Genomic DNA, 19,213 nt, shown 5'->3' on the forward strand with positions numbered 1-19,213 from the left:
AAAAGGGTAACTTGTTGTTTGCTAGAGTGTTAGTTGAGGTTTACATTGATCAACCATTCCCTGAAATCATTAAGTTTAGGAATGAGCATGGACACATTGTGGAGCAAACTATCTTCTATGCTTGGAAAACCATTAAGTGTACAAGTTGTACTGGATTTGGGCATAGGCAGGTTCAGTGTCACAAGCCTAAGAAGACACACAAGGTACAATAGAAATGGGTGGTTAAGAAGCATAAGTCTAACCAGTCTAAGACTACTTTTCAGGTTCAGCATCATCATAAGCCTAATTTGCATGTGCAGCAAGATAATAAAATTGAAAACACTGGACAGGCTCCTCTGGTCAGGTGCAACAACAATCAATGTTGGATTGTGACAGGACTGGTAACTTAGGAAGATTGAGAGTACTCTGGTTAAGAAGGGTTTTCAGGTTTAGACTGAAGCCACCACTGAAGAATTACTCTATGAAGTTCAGCAACAAACAACTGGGGAGATGCAAGGGTTAAAGGCCCATGGGAGTCATGGATAAGATCTTAGTGTGGAACATCAGGGGGTTAAATAGGAGCAATAAGCAGTTGGAGGTGAAGAAATGCATTGCTAGCCATAATATTGCCTTGTTTGCTATTGGAAACCAAAGTAAAGATTTTCAAGATGGGAAATCTTTATCAACATTTATGTCATGGGTGGTGTTTCACCGCAAACAGCAACATTATTGATAGAGGAAGGATTGTTATAGCTTGGATCCCTAGTGCTTTTACAGTTGACAATGTGTTTATGTCATCTTAATTGGTTCATTGCAAGGTGGATCCAATGGGACATTTTCCTACTTCTTTTGTTCATTTATCTATGGCTCTAATGACAAGAATGATAGAGCACAATTATGGGTTTAGGAATTGTGTTTTACAGCATGGCTTGGATGATATAAAGCAGGCTGGGAGAATACTTGGAATAATAAAGAAAATGGTGTGAATATGGTGTTTTTCAAGATTGATAGAGTTATGGCAAATAATGAGTGGATGGATGTGTTTGAAAATGGTGTCGTCACTTATCTTCCTGAAGGGGAGTATGATCATTGTGTTGGGGTGATTTGTATTCATAAAGAAGTGGGGGGAAGGAAGCTATTTAGATCTTAATATGTGGGCCTGAGGTGATGGTTTTTTGACCAGCTCTATTGCTGCCAGCCAGAACCGCAATAATATATTAAAATATTACTTTTTTTATTAATATTTAAACCTATTGCTGCGGTTCCTTCAAAAAAAACCGCAGCAATAAGATTTTTTAAATAAAAATTGTGCGCGGCCCAATTAGGGTTTTGTTCCACATCATCAGCCGTTTAAGTAAAAAAAATATTTCTCCCTCTCATTTTCCTCCTCCTCAGCCGTTTAGGCCAAAAAATATCTCTTTCATCTCTTTCTCTCTCTCCCTCCTCTCTCATTTCCGGTTTACAGCAACCGCCCTTGCCACAGATCTTCTCTATCTCCCTTCTCTTCATCTCCTCTCTCTCTTCCCTCTTCGTTTCCGCCCCTTCTCTTCTCCACTTATCAGCGGTGTTCGTTCGTCTCCACTTATCACCGGCGTTCGTCTCCACCAAAGTCGATCGTCGTCTTCGTCTCCACCACCGTCGTTCGCCATCTTCGTTCGTCTGTTTTGGCCCTTGTTCGCCTCTTTTGGGCATCGTTCGCCATCTTCGTTCATCTGTTTTGGGCGTCTTGAGTTTGTTTGCCGTCCACACCATCATCCGCACCAAGCTTTCGTCCGCACCAACACCTCATAAGTTAGGGTTTCAAGATCTAATGTCATTTTCCCATTTTCTTTTAATTTTTCATTCCAGGCCTAGCAAAGAATCTGATTTCTGTGAGTCAGTTGGACTCTTGTGGCTACAAAACTGTGTTTGTGGGGGAAAGTGGAAGATTTCTAAAGGTTCCATGATCTTAGCTAGAGGTACTAAGATGAAAACTCTATACACTATTGCAGGGTGTACAGACATGATTGTTGCAGCTACAGTGGATGAGACCAAGTTATGGCATACTAGACTTGGTCACATGAGAGAGAAGGGATGAAAATTTTAGTTTCAAGTGGTAAATTGTCAGGGTTGAAATCAGTTGACATGGAATTTTATGAGTTGTGTTTATGGCAAGCAGAAAAAGGTGACTTTCACAAAAGCCAACAAAGAGTTGAAATCTAAGAAACTAGAATTGGTACACACTGATCTGTGGGGTCCTTCCCCAGTCAGATCCCTTGGAGGCTCACGGTATTTTGTTACTTTCATTGATGACCACAGCAGGAAGGTATGGGTCTATTTCATGAAGAAGAAAAGCTTCATGAAACCTTCAAGAAGTGGAAAGCTGAGGTTGAGAATCAGACTGGAAAGAAGATTAAGTGTATTAAGTCGGATAAGGGAGGTGAGTATGAACTGGCAGCGTATACAAAACTCTGTAAGGAGAACGACATCATTCTGAAGAGGACTGTTCCAGGGAAACCTCGACATAATGGAGTCGCGGAGAGGATGAACAGGACACTGGCTGAGAGGGCTAGAAGTATGAGGTTGCATGCAGGGCTACCTAAGACGTTCTGGGCAGATTCAGTTAGTACAACAGCTTATCTGATCAACAGAGGACCATCAGTTCCATTAAAGTTCAGGTTGCCAGAGGAGGTTTGGAGTGGAAAGGAGATAAATATTTCTTTTCTAAAACTATTTGGTTGTCTTGCTTATGTTCAGTCTGAAAAACGTGACAAGTTAGATCTAAAAACTGTTAAATGTTATTTTATTGGGTATGGTTCTGAGAAGTATGGGTATCGATGTTGGCAACCTAAAGGTAGGAAGATTTTGAGACAATGTGATGCCACTTTTGATGAGACTAAACTGTATAAGGGTGTATCTGGTGATAAATCTGAGATTACCGAGATAGTGGGTGTTCAGGAGAACGAGTTTGTGGACATTAGAGGCATTGATGGAAGGGATGTCATTGTTCCAGAACGGGTTGAGTAACATAGAGATGAAGCTCGCACTCCTGAAGGGTCTGATTCAGATGAGTCAGATATCGCACAGCTAGGTAATTCAGAGGAAGCTGCTGGCACACAACCAAGAGGCTCTAGTTCTAGTACAGGGAGAATAGTCTCTCAAGTTGACTTTAGAAAATCTGCAAGGGTGTCCAAAACACCTATTCGATATTTACCTTCTATGTTTTATTTGCTACTAACTGATGCAGGTGAACCAGAATCATACTGGGAAGCAATAAATTCGATTGACTCATCTAAGTGGGAGATAGCACTAGTGGAAAAAAACTTATATGTCACTTAGTATAAGATGCGGTTTTTGTAAAACCGCATTCGAAAATCAACCAAAAGATGGGAGGGAAATTTGGCCAAAAAAATCTTATGCAGTCCTCAAATAACCGTAACAGATTAAAAAAACCGCTGTGGTTTTTTTAAAATCTGATGCGGTTCAGTGGATCGCATCAGATTGTTGTAATTTTTTCGCTTAGCCCAACACGTTGAACTATGGCCCACGCACGAAATGGCCCAACAAGAAATGGCCTCCTAATACTAAATCCTCTCCTCACTCCTAACTAGACCCACTTTCTCTCCTCCTCCAGACCCTCTCTCTCCTCCTCCAGACCCTCTCTCTCCTCCACACCCTCTCTCTTCTATCAAACCCTAATCTCCCTCATCTCCCCTCTCTCTTTCTCTCCTTTATGCTCCTCCCTCACACCACGCCGTCATCAGTATCACACAACACCTTACCCCTCTCTCTCCTCTCTACTCCTTCACGAAACGAAGATGAATGAAGAAAAATCAGAAAATGAAGAACGGAGAGCGAAAATAGGGATGAAGAAACGAAGAGCGTAACGAAGAAATGAATTTACGAAGAAACGAAGAACGAAATCAATTGACTAAGAATCGAAGATCATAAACGAATTGACGAAGAATCGAAGAACGAATTGGCGTAATTTTTTCTTTTTTTTTTACCATATTTCTTCGTGTTTTTTTTTACCAGATTTTTTTCGTTTTATTTTGGGATTTAGTTTTTGAGTTTGATTTTGGATGTGGGTTTTTATTTGGGTTTTTTGGGCTGCATTTTTGTTTCGGTTTTATTTGGTTTCATGCTCTTAATTTTTTCGTTCTTTTTTCGGTTATGATTTTGTTTTTTGTTTTTTTTTGGCTCTTCATTTTTTAGTTTTTTTTTATCTGATTTAGTTTTTTATGTCTTAATTTTTCTCTTTTTCGTTTTTAGGCTCTTAATTTTCGCTTTATTTCTCTTTTTCTTTTTTGGATCTGATTCTGTAATTATATATATATATATATAATTATATATATAATTATATATTATATATATATATATATATATATATATATATATATATATATATATATATATATATATATATATATATATATATATATATATATATATATATTTTCTATACACATATTTTCTGTATTTATGTTGAAATGTTGTTTCTATGTATAATTTTCTGTATTCATGTTCCTGTGTATTTTTTAAATTATCGTACATATATTGTTGTAATTATGTGGTATAAGTTGAGTTTTTTGTGGCTCATAATTAAATTAAATTCAAGTTAGTTTAACGGTGTGCTTTTGGAGATTGAGTTTTTGTTGAACCTCCTCCCATTAGGATTTGTTATAGTTATTGGAATTTTGAGATAATGTTGATGTTTGGGAGTTTGAGAAAGTGACTTTAAGCATATGACAACAGTTGTGTATAAGTTGAAATAATTGTAATTTATGGTCACACAAGTTATATGGATTAAGTTCCAAGTTGGCAGGATTTCAATCTTTATTTTTGATGTCGAATTTTTTTTTCACATATTTATATGTAAACATAATAGTACTAAATTGGAGTATCAACAAAAACTTAGCAGGCCTTTAGCCTCTACAGTAGTACTTTATATAAAGCACAATACCGTGCTTTGTATAAAGTGCTTTTTTTACCCCTTACAATTAAGTATCTGATGCGGTTATTATACAGAATCGCATCAGTTTTTTGGACTTATTGATGCGGTTCATACAAAAACCCCACCAGTTAAAACAAGTAGTTGATGCGATTTTTCTTAAGATTCGCATTAGTAAATTATTCGGATCTGTTGCGCCCCCATCTGATGCGGACCAAAACTGCATCAGTAATAAGCCCGATTCTGACCGCATCAGATGGGCTTTTTTCCACTAGTGTAGCCATGATAGAAGAGATGCAGTTCCTAGAAAAGTATCAGACATGGGAGTTATGCCTACATTTCTGCAAGAATGAGAGCACTTAGCACCAAGTGGATCTTCAGATTGAAGAAAGAACCTGATGAAAGTGTCAGGTATAAGGCGAGATTGGTAGTAAAGGGGTTCCTACAATAGGAGGGTATAGATTGTAATGAAATATTTGCTCCTGTTGTGAAGGTGACTAGCTACCATTTGTATCTTGTTGGCTATTGTTGCTGCTGAAAATTTGTTCTTAGAACAAATGTATGTTAAGACCGCATTTCTACATGGTGATTTGGATGAGGAGATCCACATGAAGCAACCAGATGGCTTTAGAGTTTAGGGTAAAGAGAACTTAGGTGTGCAAGCTCAAGAGGAGCTTATATGGATTGAAGCAGGCTCCTAGACAGTGGTACATAAAGTTTGACACTTTCATGTTTAGCAGTGGGTTCAAGAGAGCTGATAGTGATCATTGTTGTTATTTTCATAGTATGTAAATGATTATGTTTACTTACTTCTGTATGTTGATGATATGCTGATCGATGGTACGAGCATGGAGGTGATAAATAGTGTGAAAGAAAAGCTGTCACAGGTATTTGAGATGAAGGATTTGGGTGAATCTACACAAATCTTGGGCATGAAGATTTTCAGGGACAAGACTACTAGTATGCTGAAGTTGTCTCAGTAGTATTATATTCTTAAGGTGCTGAAGAGGTTTAATGTAGGAGATGCAAAACCTAAAAATTCGCCGCTTCCTAATGATCTCAAATTGACAAGGGAGCATTCACCAACTACAGAAGCAGAAAAGGAGTGGATGGCCACTGTTCCCTATGCTTCAGTTATTGGTAGCTTGATGTATGCCATGGTTTGCACGCGACAAGACATTGCTTTTGTAGTGGGAGTTGTTAGTAGGTTTGTTTCTAATCCAGGTGAGAAACATTGGGATGCTGTAAAGTGGTTACTAAGGTATTGAAGGGTACTTCAAGTATGGGCTTTGTTTCGGCAGAAGGGAGTAAAGCTAAGGTTATGTTGATGCTGATCTAGTGGAGATATGATACAAGCAAAAGCACGTCAGGATATGTTCTTATGTGGGGGTACTGCAGTGAGTTAGATGTCCAAGTTACTGAAGTGTATCTCTTTGTCTACTACAAAGTCTAAGTATGTGGCTATGTCGGAGGCAGGTAAGGAGTGGTATGGCTTATCGATTTTCTTGAGGAGATGGGTATTAAACAGGAGAAGGTGATACTTTATAGTGATAGTCAAAGTGCAGTGCATTTGGCTAAGAATCCCATGTATCATTGTAGAACTAAGCACATTAGTAGGCGCTTTCACTACATCAGGAGTTTAGTGGAGGAGAATGAGTTGAGTATAGAGAAAGTATTGGGCGCTAAGAACCCAGCGGATATGCTCAGTAAGAGTATGAGTTGTGATAAACTATGGTTGTGCAGGACCTTAGTTGGTCATCGTTGATTGTTAGTGAAGATGGTGCATTAGGAGTTGAGATGAATGAGAGCAGGATGATGAAGGTATGAAATTTCTTCACTTACACCTATCTCCAAGTGGGAGATTGTTGGGTATATAGCATCATATAAAGCTCATGGAGGTGTATGGATGTGAAGATGAGGTTGCGTAGAACAAAAAACGAAAAAACCGGGTTGTATAGGGGGTTCGCCCGATCGGGTCATGCAAGGCCACTCGATCGTGCCCGCAACAGATCTGGCAGCAGGGGTATGTTTTGCTTCGCCATCGGGCCTTCTCGCCCGATCGGGCCATGCTAGCGAACTACGACACGGGCAATGATCGTTCGTTCGGGCCCGAAGCAATGTTAGCGTTTGGACTTAAGTGCCCGATCGGGAGGTGTGTAATTTGGTGCGGTTTAGTTTCGAAAACGCGATTTTCCCCAAGGGGGTATAAATAGATGCCCTAATACGCCATTAATTGTATTATTTATCATTATTCACAAAATTAAGAGAGAGAAAGCTATAGAGAGAGTTCTTGGAACGCTTTTGTAATCTTTCTTGAACGTTCATCGAAACCTAGTACATATTCGTGGTTCGTCTCCCAGTTCTTGGGTTTCCACGTAAATGTTCTTGTGTGTTCTTTCTTGCTTTGTTATTTGTCTTTCTAGTATTGTTTGATATTGCTTGCTAGATTGACAGTCAATAGAACTTACACTTTGTGCCTTGCTTCAAGCATCTCCACCAAACCCAACACACTACCACAACCATACTGCAGGCCGCCCATTGTACTATGATTCATAAAATTATCATCTTACATTTGGAATTGGAGATGATATATCGGACTTGGAAGACTTTCCATCTTCACTACTTCCCATAATCACTCAACAACACCGAACTTCAAACTTAATATCAATCTAGTACACTAGTCTTAGTAAATCGGCACCACTTTAATACGCAAGAAGGTCACATAATTAAAAATGTTCAATCACCCCCAAATCCTCCCTTTTGCCTTCTAACAGGACCCCTCTGCACCCCCTGCATATCTTCTTCTTCCTCCTTTCTCTTCTTCTTCCTCCTCATTTTCACAACCTTTTCTGAAAAAAATTCCACTGTAATGAAAAAATGGTTCACTTACAAAAAAAAAAATGGTTGTGGTGGAAGCGAAAATACGGTGCGGTTGAAGCTAAAAAAACTAAAATTTTATTTGAGGTTAAAAAGTAAAAATAAATAAATATAATAAGTATAAAAATAGAGACAATTTTAAGTAAATACGGATGGTAAATAGCAATACCTTAATATATTAAAGACGTGCATTTATTGAATTTTTATACAGAAAATGCATCATATGTCTCCAACTAAATGTAATTTATGATTTATTTCTCTTTCCAAAAGATATTTTTGATCACATTATGTGTAATTTTACATTTAGTAAGAAATATATATAATTGATATATTGAAAATAATATATTGAAAGAAAAAGAAATATGATTTGGAAAATCAATTATCAAAATTGATGACCCGTGACTTTGAAATTAAAAAAACATGAAGAAAAAAAAAATTGATACGAAAAAAGTATTTTCTTTATAGAACCCTACATATCCAAAACTAACAATCCAAAGGTGTCCCCATTGTTTTGAGAAAGTACAAGAAGACACAAGATGCTAAGTGCCAACGAAAATAATAAACACATGACAATTAAGAATTTGTCCCTTTGTCGAAAAAGCAACGAGACATGACCACAACATGGCTGGCTATATATATGATTTGAATGTGATGATTAAACCACTCTGAAATGATTTACAAGGATATGATGATTCCTGAAAGATCCAACCTGATATGATCGTTTATTACAAATATATGAGCACCACAAATGAATCTGTAATTCTCACCTTACATTTATTGAACGTGAAAAAAGATTCAACGTTATCTTGCTAAATGATATCGGACGATGAAATAACTATTACTATCATTATCAATATCCAAATGCCTCTAAAAACAATTATTTCGCCTACCAAATAACTCATAAAATGAAAGATATGTTCTTCTATCCGATCTATAAATAATTTTCAAATCTGCTGTGATGCGTTATGATAAAGAAGATCCTTCTTGATCATGTGTGAACTTATTATAGGCAGGCTTAGTAGGAAGATTAGCCATATCATGCATACCTGAAATAGGAAGTTATAACATTATGTGGTGCATGCAGCATGATTTGAGGCGAAATAGACTAAACAAACATACCATAACAATAAAATGATGAAATCTGTTGTTCACCCGTCTAATAGACTACAACAGAGTATGTTTATGTTTGTTTGTTTGTTTTTTTTTTGTTAAAATGTAAGATAAATTATGAAAAGCAAGGTAGTACCTCCCACAATATGTTTATGTTATACTCCCTAGCTCCGTCCCGTAATATAGTGCTTGTTTCTTTTTTATACGGTCTTCAAGACGTAACTTTGATCTTTAATATCTTCAATTCCGTATTGATAAAAAATATAAAAAGTTAATATTATGAAACTACAAAGTAGTGTAAATTAAACAATATCTAGTGGCAAGGTGGGATGTTAATTTTAACTCTGAAATAGTTTGTACGAACTCTTTTCCCCAAAGTGTGACAACTTTGGTGGACTTGGATCTAGCTTAATAAAACGGTTTCGCGTTTCCCCTCAAAAAAAAAAAAAATTTAAACAATATTTACCCGGTGGATAGTTAACCATTAGAAATAAAAAACTAAAAAACTATTTAAATTGAGAAGTTAGATTCTACTATTTATCTATTTCTATTAGTAATGGGTTGTTGACTCACGTATAAATCTATACGGAAGGTAGTTCGCAAAGAAAGAAGATCCAGATTATAACAGCATTTTCAACGCATCGACACATATTGGCAACTTGGCAGAGCGACATTGCATGCAGCTAGGACATAATATCGAGCAATAAATGTGAAGAGTCAGAAGAGTTGGAAAATTATTACTAGATAGGTTCCCAAGTCCCAACAGGCGAACACGTACAAATTATTAAAGTAGTGGAAATCTTGAAAGTTGGAAAAAATACTTCTTCGTAATCCATAATTTTGTGGGTAACCGACTCTTATATACTTTTTCCGTTTCAAATTATAAAGTGTTTTAGTTAAATAATTTTATTTTAAAATATAAGGCATTATATATATCAATATAAAATTAAATGTAACTTTTTACTATCAAGATAAAATTATAGGTTATTTTCTATTATCAATACCATATTTAATGTTCTCCTAAAAAAATACAATATTTAACGTCAACTCTTATTACTTATGCAAATCTAACTAAAACTAACTAAATTCTTAATATGCGTAAAATTGATTTACATGTCATATAATTTGAACTGGAGGGAGTATAATCTAGGAAAAATTACATGGTGTCGCATCTTCACTAAGCGCATAACAATGAACAAAATAAATAATTGAAACAATTTCAAAAAAAAAAAAAAAATTAAGCCGGTACGTGGTTCGGAAATAGTCTATTAAGTAGTCTCCTATACATAGAATAAGTCCTATATAGTTTTATATTCTATCAGAAATGTTCTAGACAATTAAAGTGGTTACATTCTAGATTGAGAAATTCTATCACCCGAAAAAGGAAATTTTCTTATCTTGCTTTTCGTAAATTTTTCCCCCTCATATTTTGTGCTTGCCTAATACTATTTCCGTCGTCCCATTTTATAGTTTCCGTTTAACTTTGAGTACGGGAATTAAGAAAACCATTATTATTATCTACTTGCATTAAGAATTGTGTTTTTTGGAATTGTTGTCATAAAATTTCGAAAAAGAATTAGAACATGGGTGAGCATGTGAAAAAGAGAAGAGAGAAAGTAAAAAAAATATTTTTTTATACCCAACCATTGAGAATGAAGTAACATTAAATGAGGGTATCAAAAACCAATGTGAAAAAGTGGAGAGAGAGAGTAAAAAAGATGTTAAAAAATAAAAACAAAGGAAATGAGAACAACATTTTGGGACATCCAAAATGAAAAATGGGAACTATAAAATAGGATGGATGGAGTATTCATGGAATCTTATATCAAACAGCATCCATGGCCTGAGTTATACGATAGGAGTAACCGAGTAATTAACAAAGTATCTCATGCATGCAATTTTAATTTGTTGGTGTTAGCCAGGGAGTATCCTCCACCGATAGTAGAGGCAATCTCCTCGAGGTATTAAAGTCAACTTAATGGATAGACCCCTCTCAACTTTAGTTAGTCTATTCGTAAGAATTAGGAATCGAACCCCTGACTATTTGTTCAAAGGATGAGAGCACTTACCACTCACACCAACCAACTTTGATCATGCATGCATGCAATTTATGGTAGGAGTATAGCTGTTTTTAGCAGATTGATAGCCTTTACATAATTGCTGCTATGGTCCCCTTGATGTATCCTTGATTTCCTACAACTTAACAAATCAGTTGGCTGTTGATTGGCATCCAGCACACAGATTATGAGAAGTTTGCTTGGATGGTAAAATCTTCCTATGTCATCTAGTATTTCCAATTTTGAATATGAATTCTCTAAAGTTTTAGTGAGATTTTATAAAATAGAGTTGTATTTGAGCCACACATTTTAAAATTAATGGCTTGTATTGGTGGAAGGGAAAAATTTAGGGATGGATTTTGATGACATAAAATTGGGGAGATTTTAAAAAGAGAATATATGAGCCATTGACTTTTTATTCAATAGTTGATATTGCTCAAACTCTACCTTGTAAAGTTATTTTACAATTCTAGAGGATTCAAACACCTCCATTTTATACTCCAATCACTCCCTCTTCTTTCACCATCTATCATGACTTTACTATTATACACAAGGATTAACATATTTATGTAAGATCTTGTTAGATTAGTCTCGATATATATATATATATATATATATATAGAGGCAAGATCACATGAGATTGCTCCTTACATGAGAAATGAGAATGAATCTCAACCACACGATTGGTTTAGAGTTACAACACTTATTCATTAGAGTTATATCCCTCTAAAAAATTTTGAATTCAAAAAAAAAATTATTTTTTTTGAATTTTTTTTTCTTCGAATATTTTGTTTTTGGAGTTACATCACTTTTTCATTAGAGTTACATAAGTTATTCATAAGAGTTATAGCATGTAAAATTCATTCTCATTTCTCATATAAGTATGCATTCTCATATGAACTCACTTCTATATATATATATATTATATATATATATATTATATATATATTATATATATATATATATATATTATATTATAATATATATATATATATTATAGGGGCGAGATCACATGAGAATGCTCCTTACATGAGAAATGAGAATGAATCTCAACCACACGATTGGTTTAGAGTTACAACACTTATTCATTAGAGTTATATCCCTCAAAAAAATTTGAATTTCAAAAAAAAAAATGTTTTTCTTTTAATTTTTTTTTCAAATATTTTGTTTTTGGAGTTACATCACTTTTTCATTAGAGTTATAGCAGGTAAAATTCATTCTCATTTCTCATATAAATATGCATTCTCATATGAACTTACTTCTATATATATATATATATATATATTATATATATATTATATATATATTATATATATATATATATATATATATATATTATATATATATATATATATATATATATATATATAATATTAAATTTTTATAACTTTTGCTTATAAATAATTGAAGATATTAATGATAAGTTGTACGTTAGATAGCATGAAATTTTACATGTTTCAATTCTTATTGAATGGGGAACTAAAATAATCCTATCTTATTAACTTAATCATGTCTGCTAACTAGATTTCTATTATCATAATGATATCATATATGTTACTCTATGAACTATGATAACTACATTATCCTCAACAATAACAAAAGTTGATAAAGTCATTGAGAATAGTATCCAAAACCTTTGTACTAATTGAGAAGATTTAGGAACAAATGAGAAGATTCTTAAAACGTGAAGGATTATATTGCGTAGCTTTTGGTATAAAAAAGGTGCAACTGTTTTCACTTGCATTTTTTGTTAACAAAATGTGGATCTCATTTGTTTCAATAACAAACACTTGCAGTTTGAAAAGTATAACATACATATGTAGTTCAAAAAATATGCAGATAAATTTTCAATTTAGGAAACTGTTTATTGGAAATCAAGTTCATGTGAAATCTTCTTAATTCACATGAGAAGTGAGACGCAACTCTTGACTTAAAGTGTTACAAAAACAAGTGATGTAACTACTCTTAACTCTTTCTTATTTCTCACCTGAAACCCCTGCTCACTAGATATTGACTCTATCTATACTAAATACTAACACTAGAGCCACTTAGCCATTAAAGTTTACTTACCTCTTCTAAAGTTCCCTCCTAAATGTGCTGTATTCCTCCTAGAGGTACTCCTAAGTATATCAAAAATTAATAAAAAATTATGAATAATAAGGGTCTTATTACTAACTTCCATTGCCATTATTAATAAATATGTTTGCATTGAATATTTTGATTTTGTTTAATTTATAACCATTTTTTCAGTAATTCAATCTAGATTATATTCCTCAAAAATTAAAACAATGAGCATTCCTCGAGTGTGACCTAGTCGATCACTTTAAGACTAAAGGAGTAAAAAAGTATGATCAATAAGAAGAGATCAACGTTTGTAATTGGTTGTATGGCAGTGTTTGAACTTGTTGATTCTCACTATCCTAAAGGGTAAGGGAGTCCAACCTAGTTGATTTGCTTCCTTTACGATAGTTTTGGTTGTAAAATGTTCTGTTTAATCAATCTACTTACTTAATTAGCCAAAAAAAAAAATGATCAATAAGTATATATAAAATAATATGACTTTAACCAAGGTGAACTCTCCAGGAAGTAACTGATCAAGCCAAAATTTGAAACCTTGTTAATCTTTGAAGAGCATCTCCTTTATTTTCTCTTTCCTCAAGAAACCTCTTGAGGGAAAAAAAATGAGAGAATATATTAATAATAATAAAAAATCACCAAAAACTTCTTGGATGAGGGTCCTTTAATTAAGATGTACCTCAAGGCAAAGTTTTTACCTAACCTATAATTATTGAAGCGCATCTACTTTATTTTTCTGTACTTTAGGAACCCCTAAAGAAGCATTACTAAACACTCTCTAAGTGACTGACTGATTTTGCAATTCCTGGTGATGAATATAATTGATGCAATTCCGGGTAATGACAACAATTATGATGATAGCTCAGTTTAGTTACTGTGGTATATATCTATGGTGACATTTCATTTTGGTTGATTTGATTGTGATTCAAATAAATCAAGTATATTAGAGGATTGTACTAATGGGGTGTACCAAATACCAATTGCACCTACCACGGATGAGTCCCTATTCAAGCTTGCATCTTTACTCTATATGAAGTTTGGTTTCTCTCTATCTCTTTTCTATCACATCGATACATTATCCGAGTCTCTCTATTTCTATGTTTTTGGGACAATAGAAATACTAAGTGTGAAAAAGAGGTAAATGTATGTTACGTTTATACTCTATATCGTATACATGAGAATCCTTGAATATACTTTGGTGTCCATCCTTTTTGACCAATATACCCCTAACTAGAAAAAAAACTACAACACTTACCTCTATTAACTTAAAAATTAAAATATAAAAGGAAAAAACCAATCTAACAACCTGCAAAACAGTTATCACTCATCCTTTGACTTTACGTGCTTAACGTGTATATAAAGCTAATACTCTATATCGTAAGTACAAGCATTCTAGTCTGCCTATTCATTCTCATAATATCTTTTAATTGGGTAAATAGAAAAAGAACAATTTCTTCGAAATATATTTGATTACTAAGAGATCATAAGATATGTTGTTTGTATATTTGGATTTTCATGGACCTTAGCTTCCCATGTTCAATTGTTCAGCCTTTATATTCTATCAAAAATTTGGTCTTTTTGTTCAAAAATGCGCGCACAAACAAACAGACCATAGGCATGATACATCATCCAAAAGAAATCAATAAGAGTTGGCTCAAGTTGTAAGCAGTTTGCTGACGCTTAAAAAAGGTCTCGAGTTCGAACCCTGTATGCAGAAACTCTATCTGTATGTCTAACTGCCAATGGATCTTGGAATAAATCCTCAACATGTGCACTATACTTGAGCTTGTACTCCCACATCTCTCTCCAGTCACGTTGTTAGATATATCTCAAAAGCTTTCTCCTACGTCTAATCGTCCATGTGTTTAAATTGTATTTATTATGAGGGACTACTTGAGGTCATACTCAAAAGTGAAATAAAGCTACTTAGTCTTTAATTATTGATAGTGATATATAGTATGCTATCAATATCAATAATTTATGTAATTTTGGACTTTCTCAAAAATGACATCTCATCCTCTTTCTAACGATAGCTAATCATAGTTTCATCCTAGATATCAGACCATATTTATGTGGTGAACATAATAGCAATCGCGCCATATACAATATGGAACAATTGAGGACATGTTATTTGTGGATGTGGCTTTTTCTTACAACAAGATGCCATGCAAGTACCTCTTTAAAAAATTTCATGCAATAAAATATATTTTGTTTTTCTGATTTGATTTTAATCCCAATTCTTACATTGAGACTAATTCGCTTTAAATATAGTATTATACTTACAATTATGTTTAAAAAGTTCCATAATGAGAAGCCTAATATGCGGATATTAGCCTTGTTATGCATGTTTTTCTACTTTAAATGGAAAACCGCATATGTAGAGCACATACATAAGGTCAAAAACGTCCATTTAAATCCTTTAAAAAACAGAGAAAGTATAATGACAAAAGTCATATCATGACAAAATGTAATGGAATGTTCATGATACTTTACTATTAATTAGCGCAAAACAAGTTCTTGCATGTAAAAACTGTACAAAATACCCAATGGTCCGATAGCATATTACTAAAACTCCATGGGTATGTTAAGAAAACGTTCAAGTACATAATTTTCATCATACACTAGAACTCCAAGTACCAAGAAAATCTTCTCAGCTTCTTTGTATTATATCCCTAGAATTTAACATAATTTGTTTTTGTTTAAGCAAATTGGTTATATGTTAATTGGCTAAAGTAACTACATTTCTAAAGCAAGCTTATTATTCGAGAATGATAGAAGAACAAACCTGCATATGAAAGGCCAGTCAATCTTTATTAATCACATGCATGAAGAAATTACACTCATCAATTTGTCTTGCAAGTGACTTGAGTCAACCGACGTCGCATCAGTAACCTAACAACAGCAACATCAACACAATATTAACTGTGGAGTTGGGCTATGCACCTATGATCTAATTATTATGTGGAAAAACAAATTATAAGGGTTGTTAAACTTTATTGTCTTTACTAACAATAAGCAAAGGCAGTAGTAGTGATGTACATTTTGTCTTTAAAAAAAATTAGTGTAGTTTAGTGTTTTTCGGACATTGCTACATCTATCCGGTGGGTAATCTACCCACTACTAATAGAATCATTAAAATGTTATTAATCATGTGAGTTGGATTCCACTATCATCACTTACCATATATTACCCAGTGAGTAGACTAGTTATTTTCCGTGTTTTCCTTAGCTTAATCTAACTTGAAGGACATTAACTACCCACTAGATCAACCTAAGTTTTTAGTCCATGGTTCAATAAAGAAGGCAACAGAGAATTTTTTTTACCTCACAATAGATCACATAAATCCATCTCTGATTAACTTTAGAGGAAACACAACTAACAACATCAAGACCTTCTTTATCTAACACCTTGAGTGCTCTTGAAAGAGGGTATGGACCTTCTTCCTCAACACCAGCAGCAATCTCAATCTGAAGTGTTCTTGAAAATTTTTGAATGCTTACATTATAATCACCTGTTTTACTATTACTACTTCTTGAAGTAGTAGAAGTCATACTACTTGATGATGAGCATCCTATATCTTTAGTAATTACTTGGTTTTCTAAAGAAGATAATGATTCTTTGAGCTTGTCTCTTTTATCTCCTAGCTCCTTAACATTGTTCTCCAAGTCTTTAATGTACCTTGTAGCCTCTGTTACGTGATCCGATACCGATCTTTTCCCCTGAAAATTGAATACATCACCATCAACATACAGCATTGATAAACCCATAATTTGCACAATTGACAGAGAGAAGCTTTTCATTTACTGTCTCCGTCCTATAATATAGTGCTCACTTCTCATCTTTCACAAAAATTAAGGAAAATAAAAAGAGTTTCAGGATTTCACAAAAATGTATATTCAAGTAAATGTTTATTGGGTATTTTTGTCTTAAAACTCGTTTTTTTCTTCTTTTTCATCTAAAATAATATAAAAGATCAATAAAAGTTTTTTGGGATGGTGTAAAACAATAAATCAGACACATATTTTAAAAGAAAAGTAGTGGTATTTTGAAAAGTTTTATGTGGAAATGAAAGATAAGAAAAAATAGACACAATATATTGGAACACAAAAAACAAAAATGTAAGAACTATATTACGATGGAGACGGACTGACGGAGGGAGTATTTCAGAAGGAAACATAATAGTCTAACAGCGAAAACACTCAATTTCTAATAGAACGTCTGTCGTCTAACATTAGCATTTCTTTTAATATAAACTTGACAACTTCTGTACATATGTATTTTTTTTTTAATGTATGTAACTCAGACTTCAGACCATCTCAGCCAAGAATTTGTTGAATCAAGAGTAGAAAGCTAAATTTCTATATTACCCCCTAACTACAAATCCCCTCATTTTCTCATTTTTGAAGGATATTTTTTTCCGTACTGCATTTGTTCCTTCCCTAGAGAATTGGGGTTGCCTTCGTGAGCTTTTCCATCTTCCGTAACAAAACAACAATTTGCTTCGGATTTAAAGAGGAAGTTGGAGGTTGTCTGGCTTGTAATGGGTCTCAAGGTCTAGACCTCATGTCTTCTTACTTATATATAAAAAAAAATTGTTCCTTCCCTAAAACAAAAGAGAGAAAGAGATTCAAAGAAGGAATACAATTTACCCTAATATACTCCATGGGAAGGAGAGAACGGAGGGAAGAGTGAAGAGTGGACATTTCTTGCCTTCTTTGGCGTTCAACTTCTCGATGAATATCCTTCTTCTTAGCAATATCATTACCACTAACCTCACCTTCTTTACCAACGGTAGAATTTTTTGACCGCGGTTTTCGTGGTTTTGGGGTTTTAAGATTTGAATTAAGGGCATTGTGAGGCTCATGAACAAGGTGAGTTGTAGTAGTAGCAGTAGTAGGAGGAGCAGTTGGAGCATGTTGGTCAACTTTATGCTGAAAATAATAATTATTGCTTGTATTAGTATTATTATTTTCCAAATTATTGGAAGATTGGAAAGATAACTCACAACTTTGATATGGAAACATGGAGAATAATAATATAGATAATTATTCTATGATGAAGATTAAAGATTTGGTTCAATGGATGTAGAAAAGTGAAGAAGATTTGGTGGTTAGGGTTTGATGATTTGAAGAGATCTTTGATGAAGTGGAGATTATCCCTGGCAAATCTCAATTTGCAAGTATAGAGAATATAAAAAAGGACAAAACTTTAGGTTTGAATTAATTAATCAAGATTAATAATTAAGAGTTAATAATGGTGATGAGAGAGTAGGAAGCCCAAACTAATAAATTTCATAAAGTAAGTGAAGAACAAGAAGAAGAGGAGGAGGAAGACAGTCAGACAGAGAAAGAAAGGAAGAAAGTGGTGTATTGTTTTAAATAACAAATTCATCCATTTATACATCAAACTTTATGGACAGTGGGCCAAGAGCTGTCTTAATGAACAAGGGTACTCTCTTAATTGGGTACTAATTTCTCATTTAAATTAATGATTTGTAGTAATAATTGAATAATTACATTTTAATACTATTTATTAACAGATCTGGTATGATCACTTGAGAGATATTATTGTTGCTATTTTTTTTTTATTTGTTTGCACCAAATAAAAAAAAATTAATTTGATGTTATTGTACTTTCATCAATATTAATTATTAAGTCCTTACTATAAGTGATGCACTTATTATATGTCTGTATGTGTGATAGTTATTGTTCATATATATTTTTGAGTAATCACTAGAAAGGATGCACTTATTAATGACTATGTCTGCCTGAAATGTGTATATATACTATATAGTTTTCATCTCTAGTTTTATCCTTTCCTTTCCTCTCATCTCCGAATCACCATGTTAATATTTTTTCTGTTTCAAATTAAATGCAACAAATTTACTTTTACGTATGTCGATGCATTATTTTGACCACAAATATTGTTTATAATTATATAAAAGTAAAAATTATAAAAATTACATTTTATGAAAGTACGTCACGAGACGAATCTAACAAGATCCCACTTCACTATTTTTTCATTATGTACAAATTACAAACCTTAATCAAAATAAAAAGTGTATTAGTGAAAAAATAAAATTGTTTTCATTCTAATTTAATCCTTTCCTCTCATCTATTAATTAGTAATTACTAGGCATAACTTCAAAATTCTCCCTCCTTATATTTTCTCAAAATCCTAATTT

At 33.6% G+C, this 19,213-nt stretch overlaps 1 protein-coding gene across 3 annotated transcripts; it reads right to left on the reverse strand.

Annotated features, from left to right (window-relative positions):
* Nucleotides 1–8,359: 8,359 nt before the first annotated feature.
* Nucleotides 8,360–18,406, reverse strand: LOC104906576 (transcription factor bHLH120). Of its 3 annotated transcripts, none has more exons than XR_008968704.1 (5): nt 17,679–18,406; nt 16,353–16,748; nt 15,815–15,921; nt 9,033–9,134; nt 8,360–8,832 (listed from the first exon to the last, which is right to left on the reverse strand). XR_008968704.1 is itself a non-coding variant. In XM_010695345.4 (4 exons), the coding sequence occupies exons 1-3, from the start codon at nt 18,051–18,053 to the stop codon at nt 15,847–15,849; spliced, it is 846 nt and encodes a 281-aa protein (XP_010693647.1). In that variant the 5' UTR covers nt 18,054–18,406; the 3' UTR covers nt 8,360–8,832; nt 15,815–15,846. The 3 variants fall into 3 exon arrangements, 1 of the variants encoding a protein (XP_010693647.1); XR_002041303.3 differs by lacking the exon at nt 9,033–9,134 and adding an exon at nt 10,966–11,089; XM_010695345.4 differs by lacking the exon at nt 9,033–9,134.
* Between the last annotated feature and the right edge of the window lie 807 nt (nt 18,407–19,213).

The sequence above is a fragment of the Beta vulgaris genome, chromosome 3 (assembly GCF_026745355.1).
Source record: "Beta vulgaris subsp. vulgaris cultivar EL10 chromosome 3, EL10.2, whole genome shotgun sequence".
Taxonomy (NCBI): Eukaryota; Viridiplantae; Streptophyta; class Magnoliopsida; order Caryophyllales; family Amaranthaceae; genus Beta; species Beta vulgaris.

What these genes read in the sequence shown, in the direction of transcription:
- LOC104906576 (XM_010695345.4), bottom strand. Translation starts at nt 18,053, where the DNA reads ATGTTTCCATATCAAAGTTGTGAGTTATCTTTCCAATCTTCCAATAAT. An exon ending in TTCCCATGGAGTATATTAGG is followed by an intron (nt 16,749 to 17,678) that starts GTAAATTGTATT and finishes TTCAATTTTCAG; the next exon opens with GGGAAAAGATCGGTATCGGA. An exon ending in TTTATGTGATCTATTGTGAG is followed by an intron (nt 15,922 to 16,352) that starts GTAAAAAAAATT and finishes TGCTGTTGTTAG; the next exon opens with GTTACTGATGCGACGTCGGT.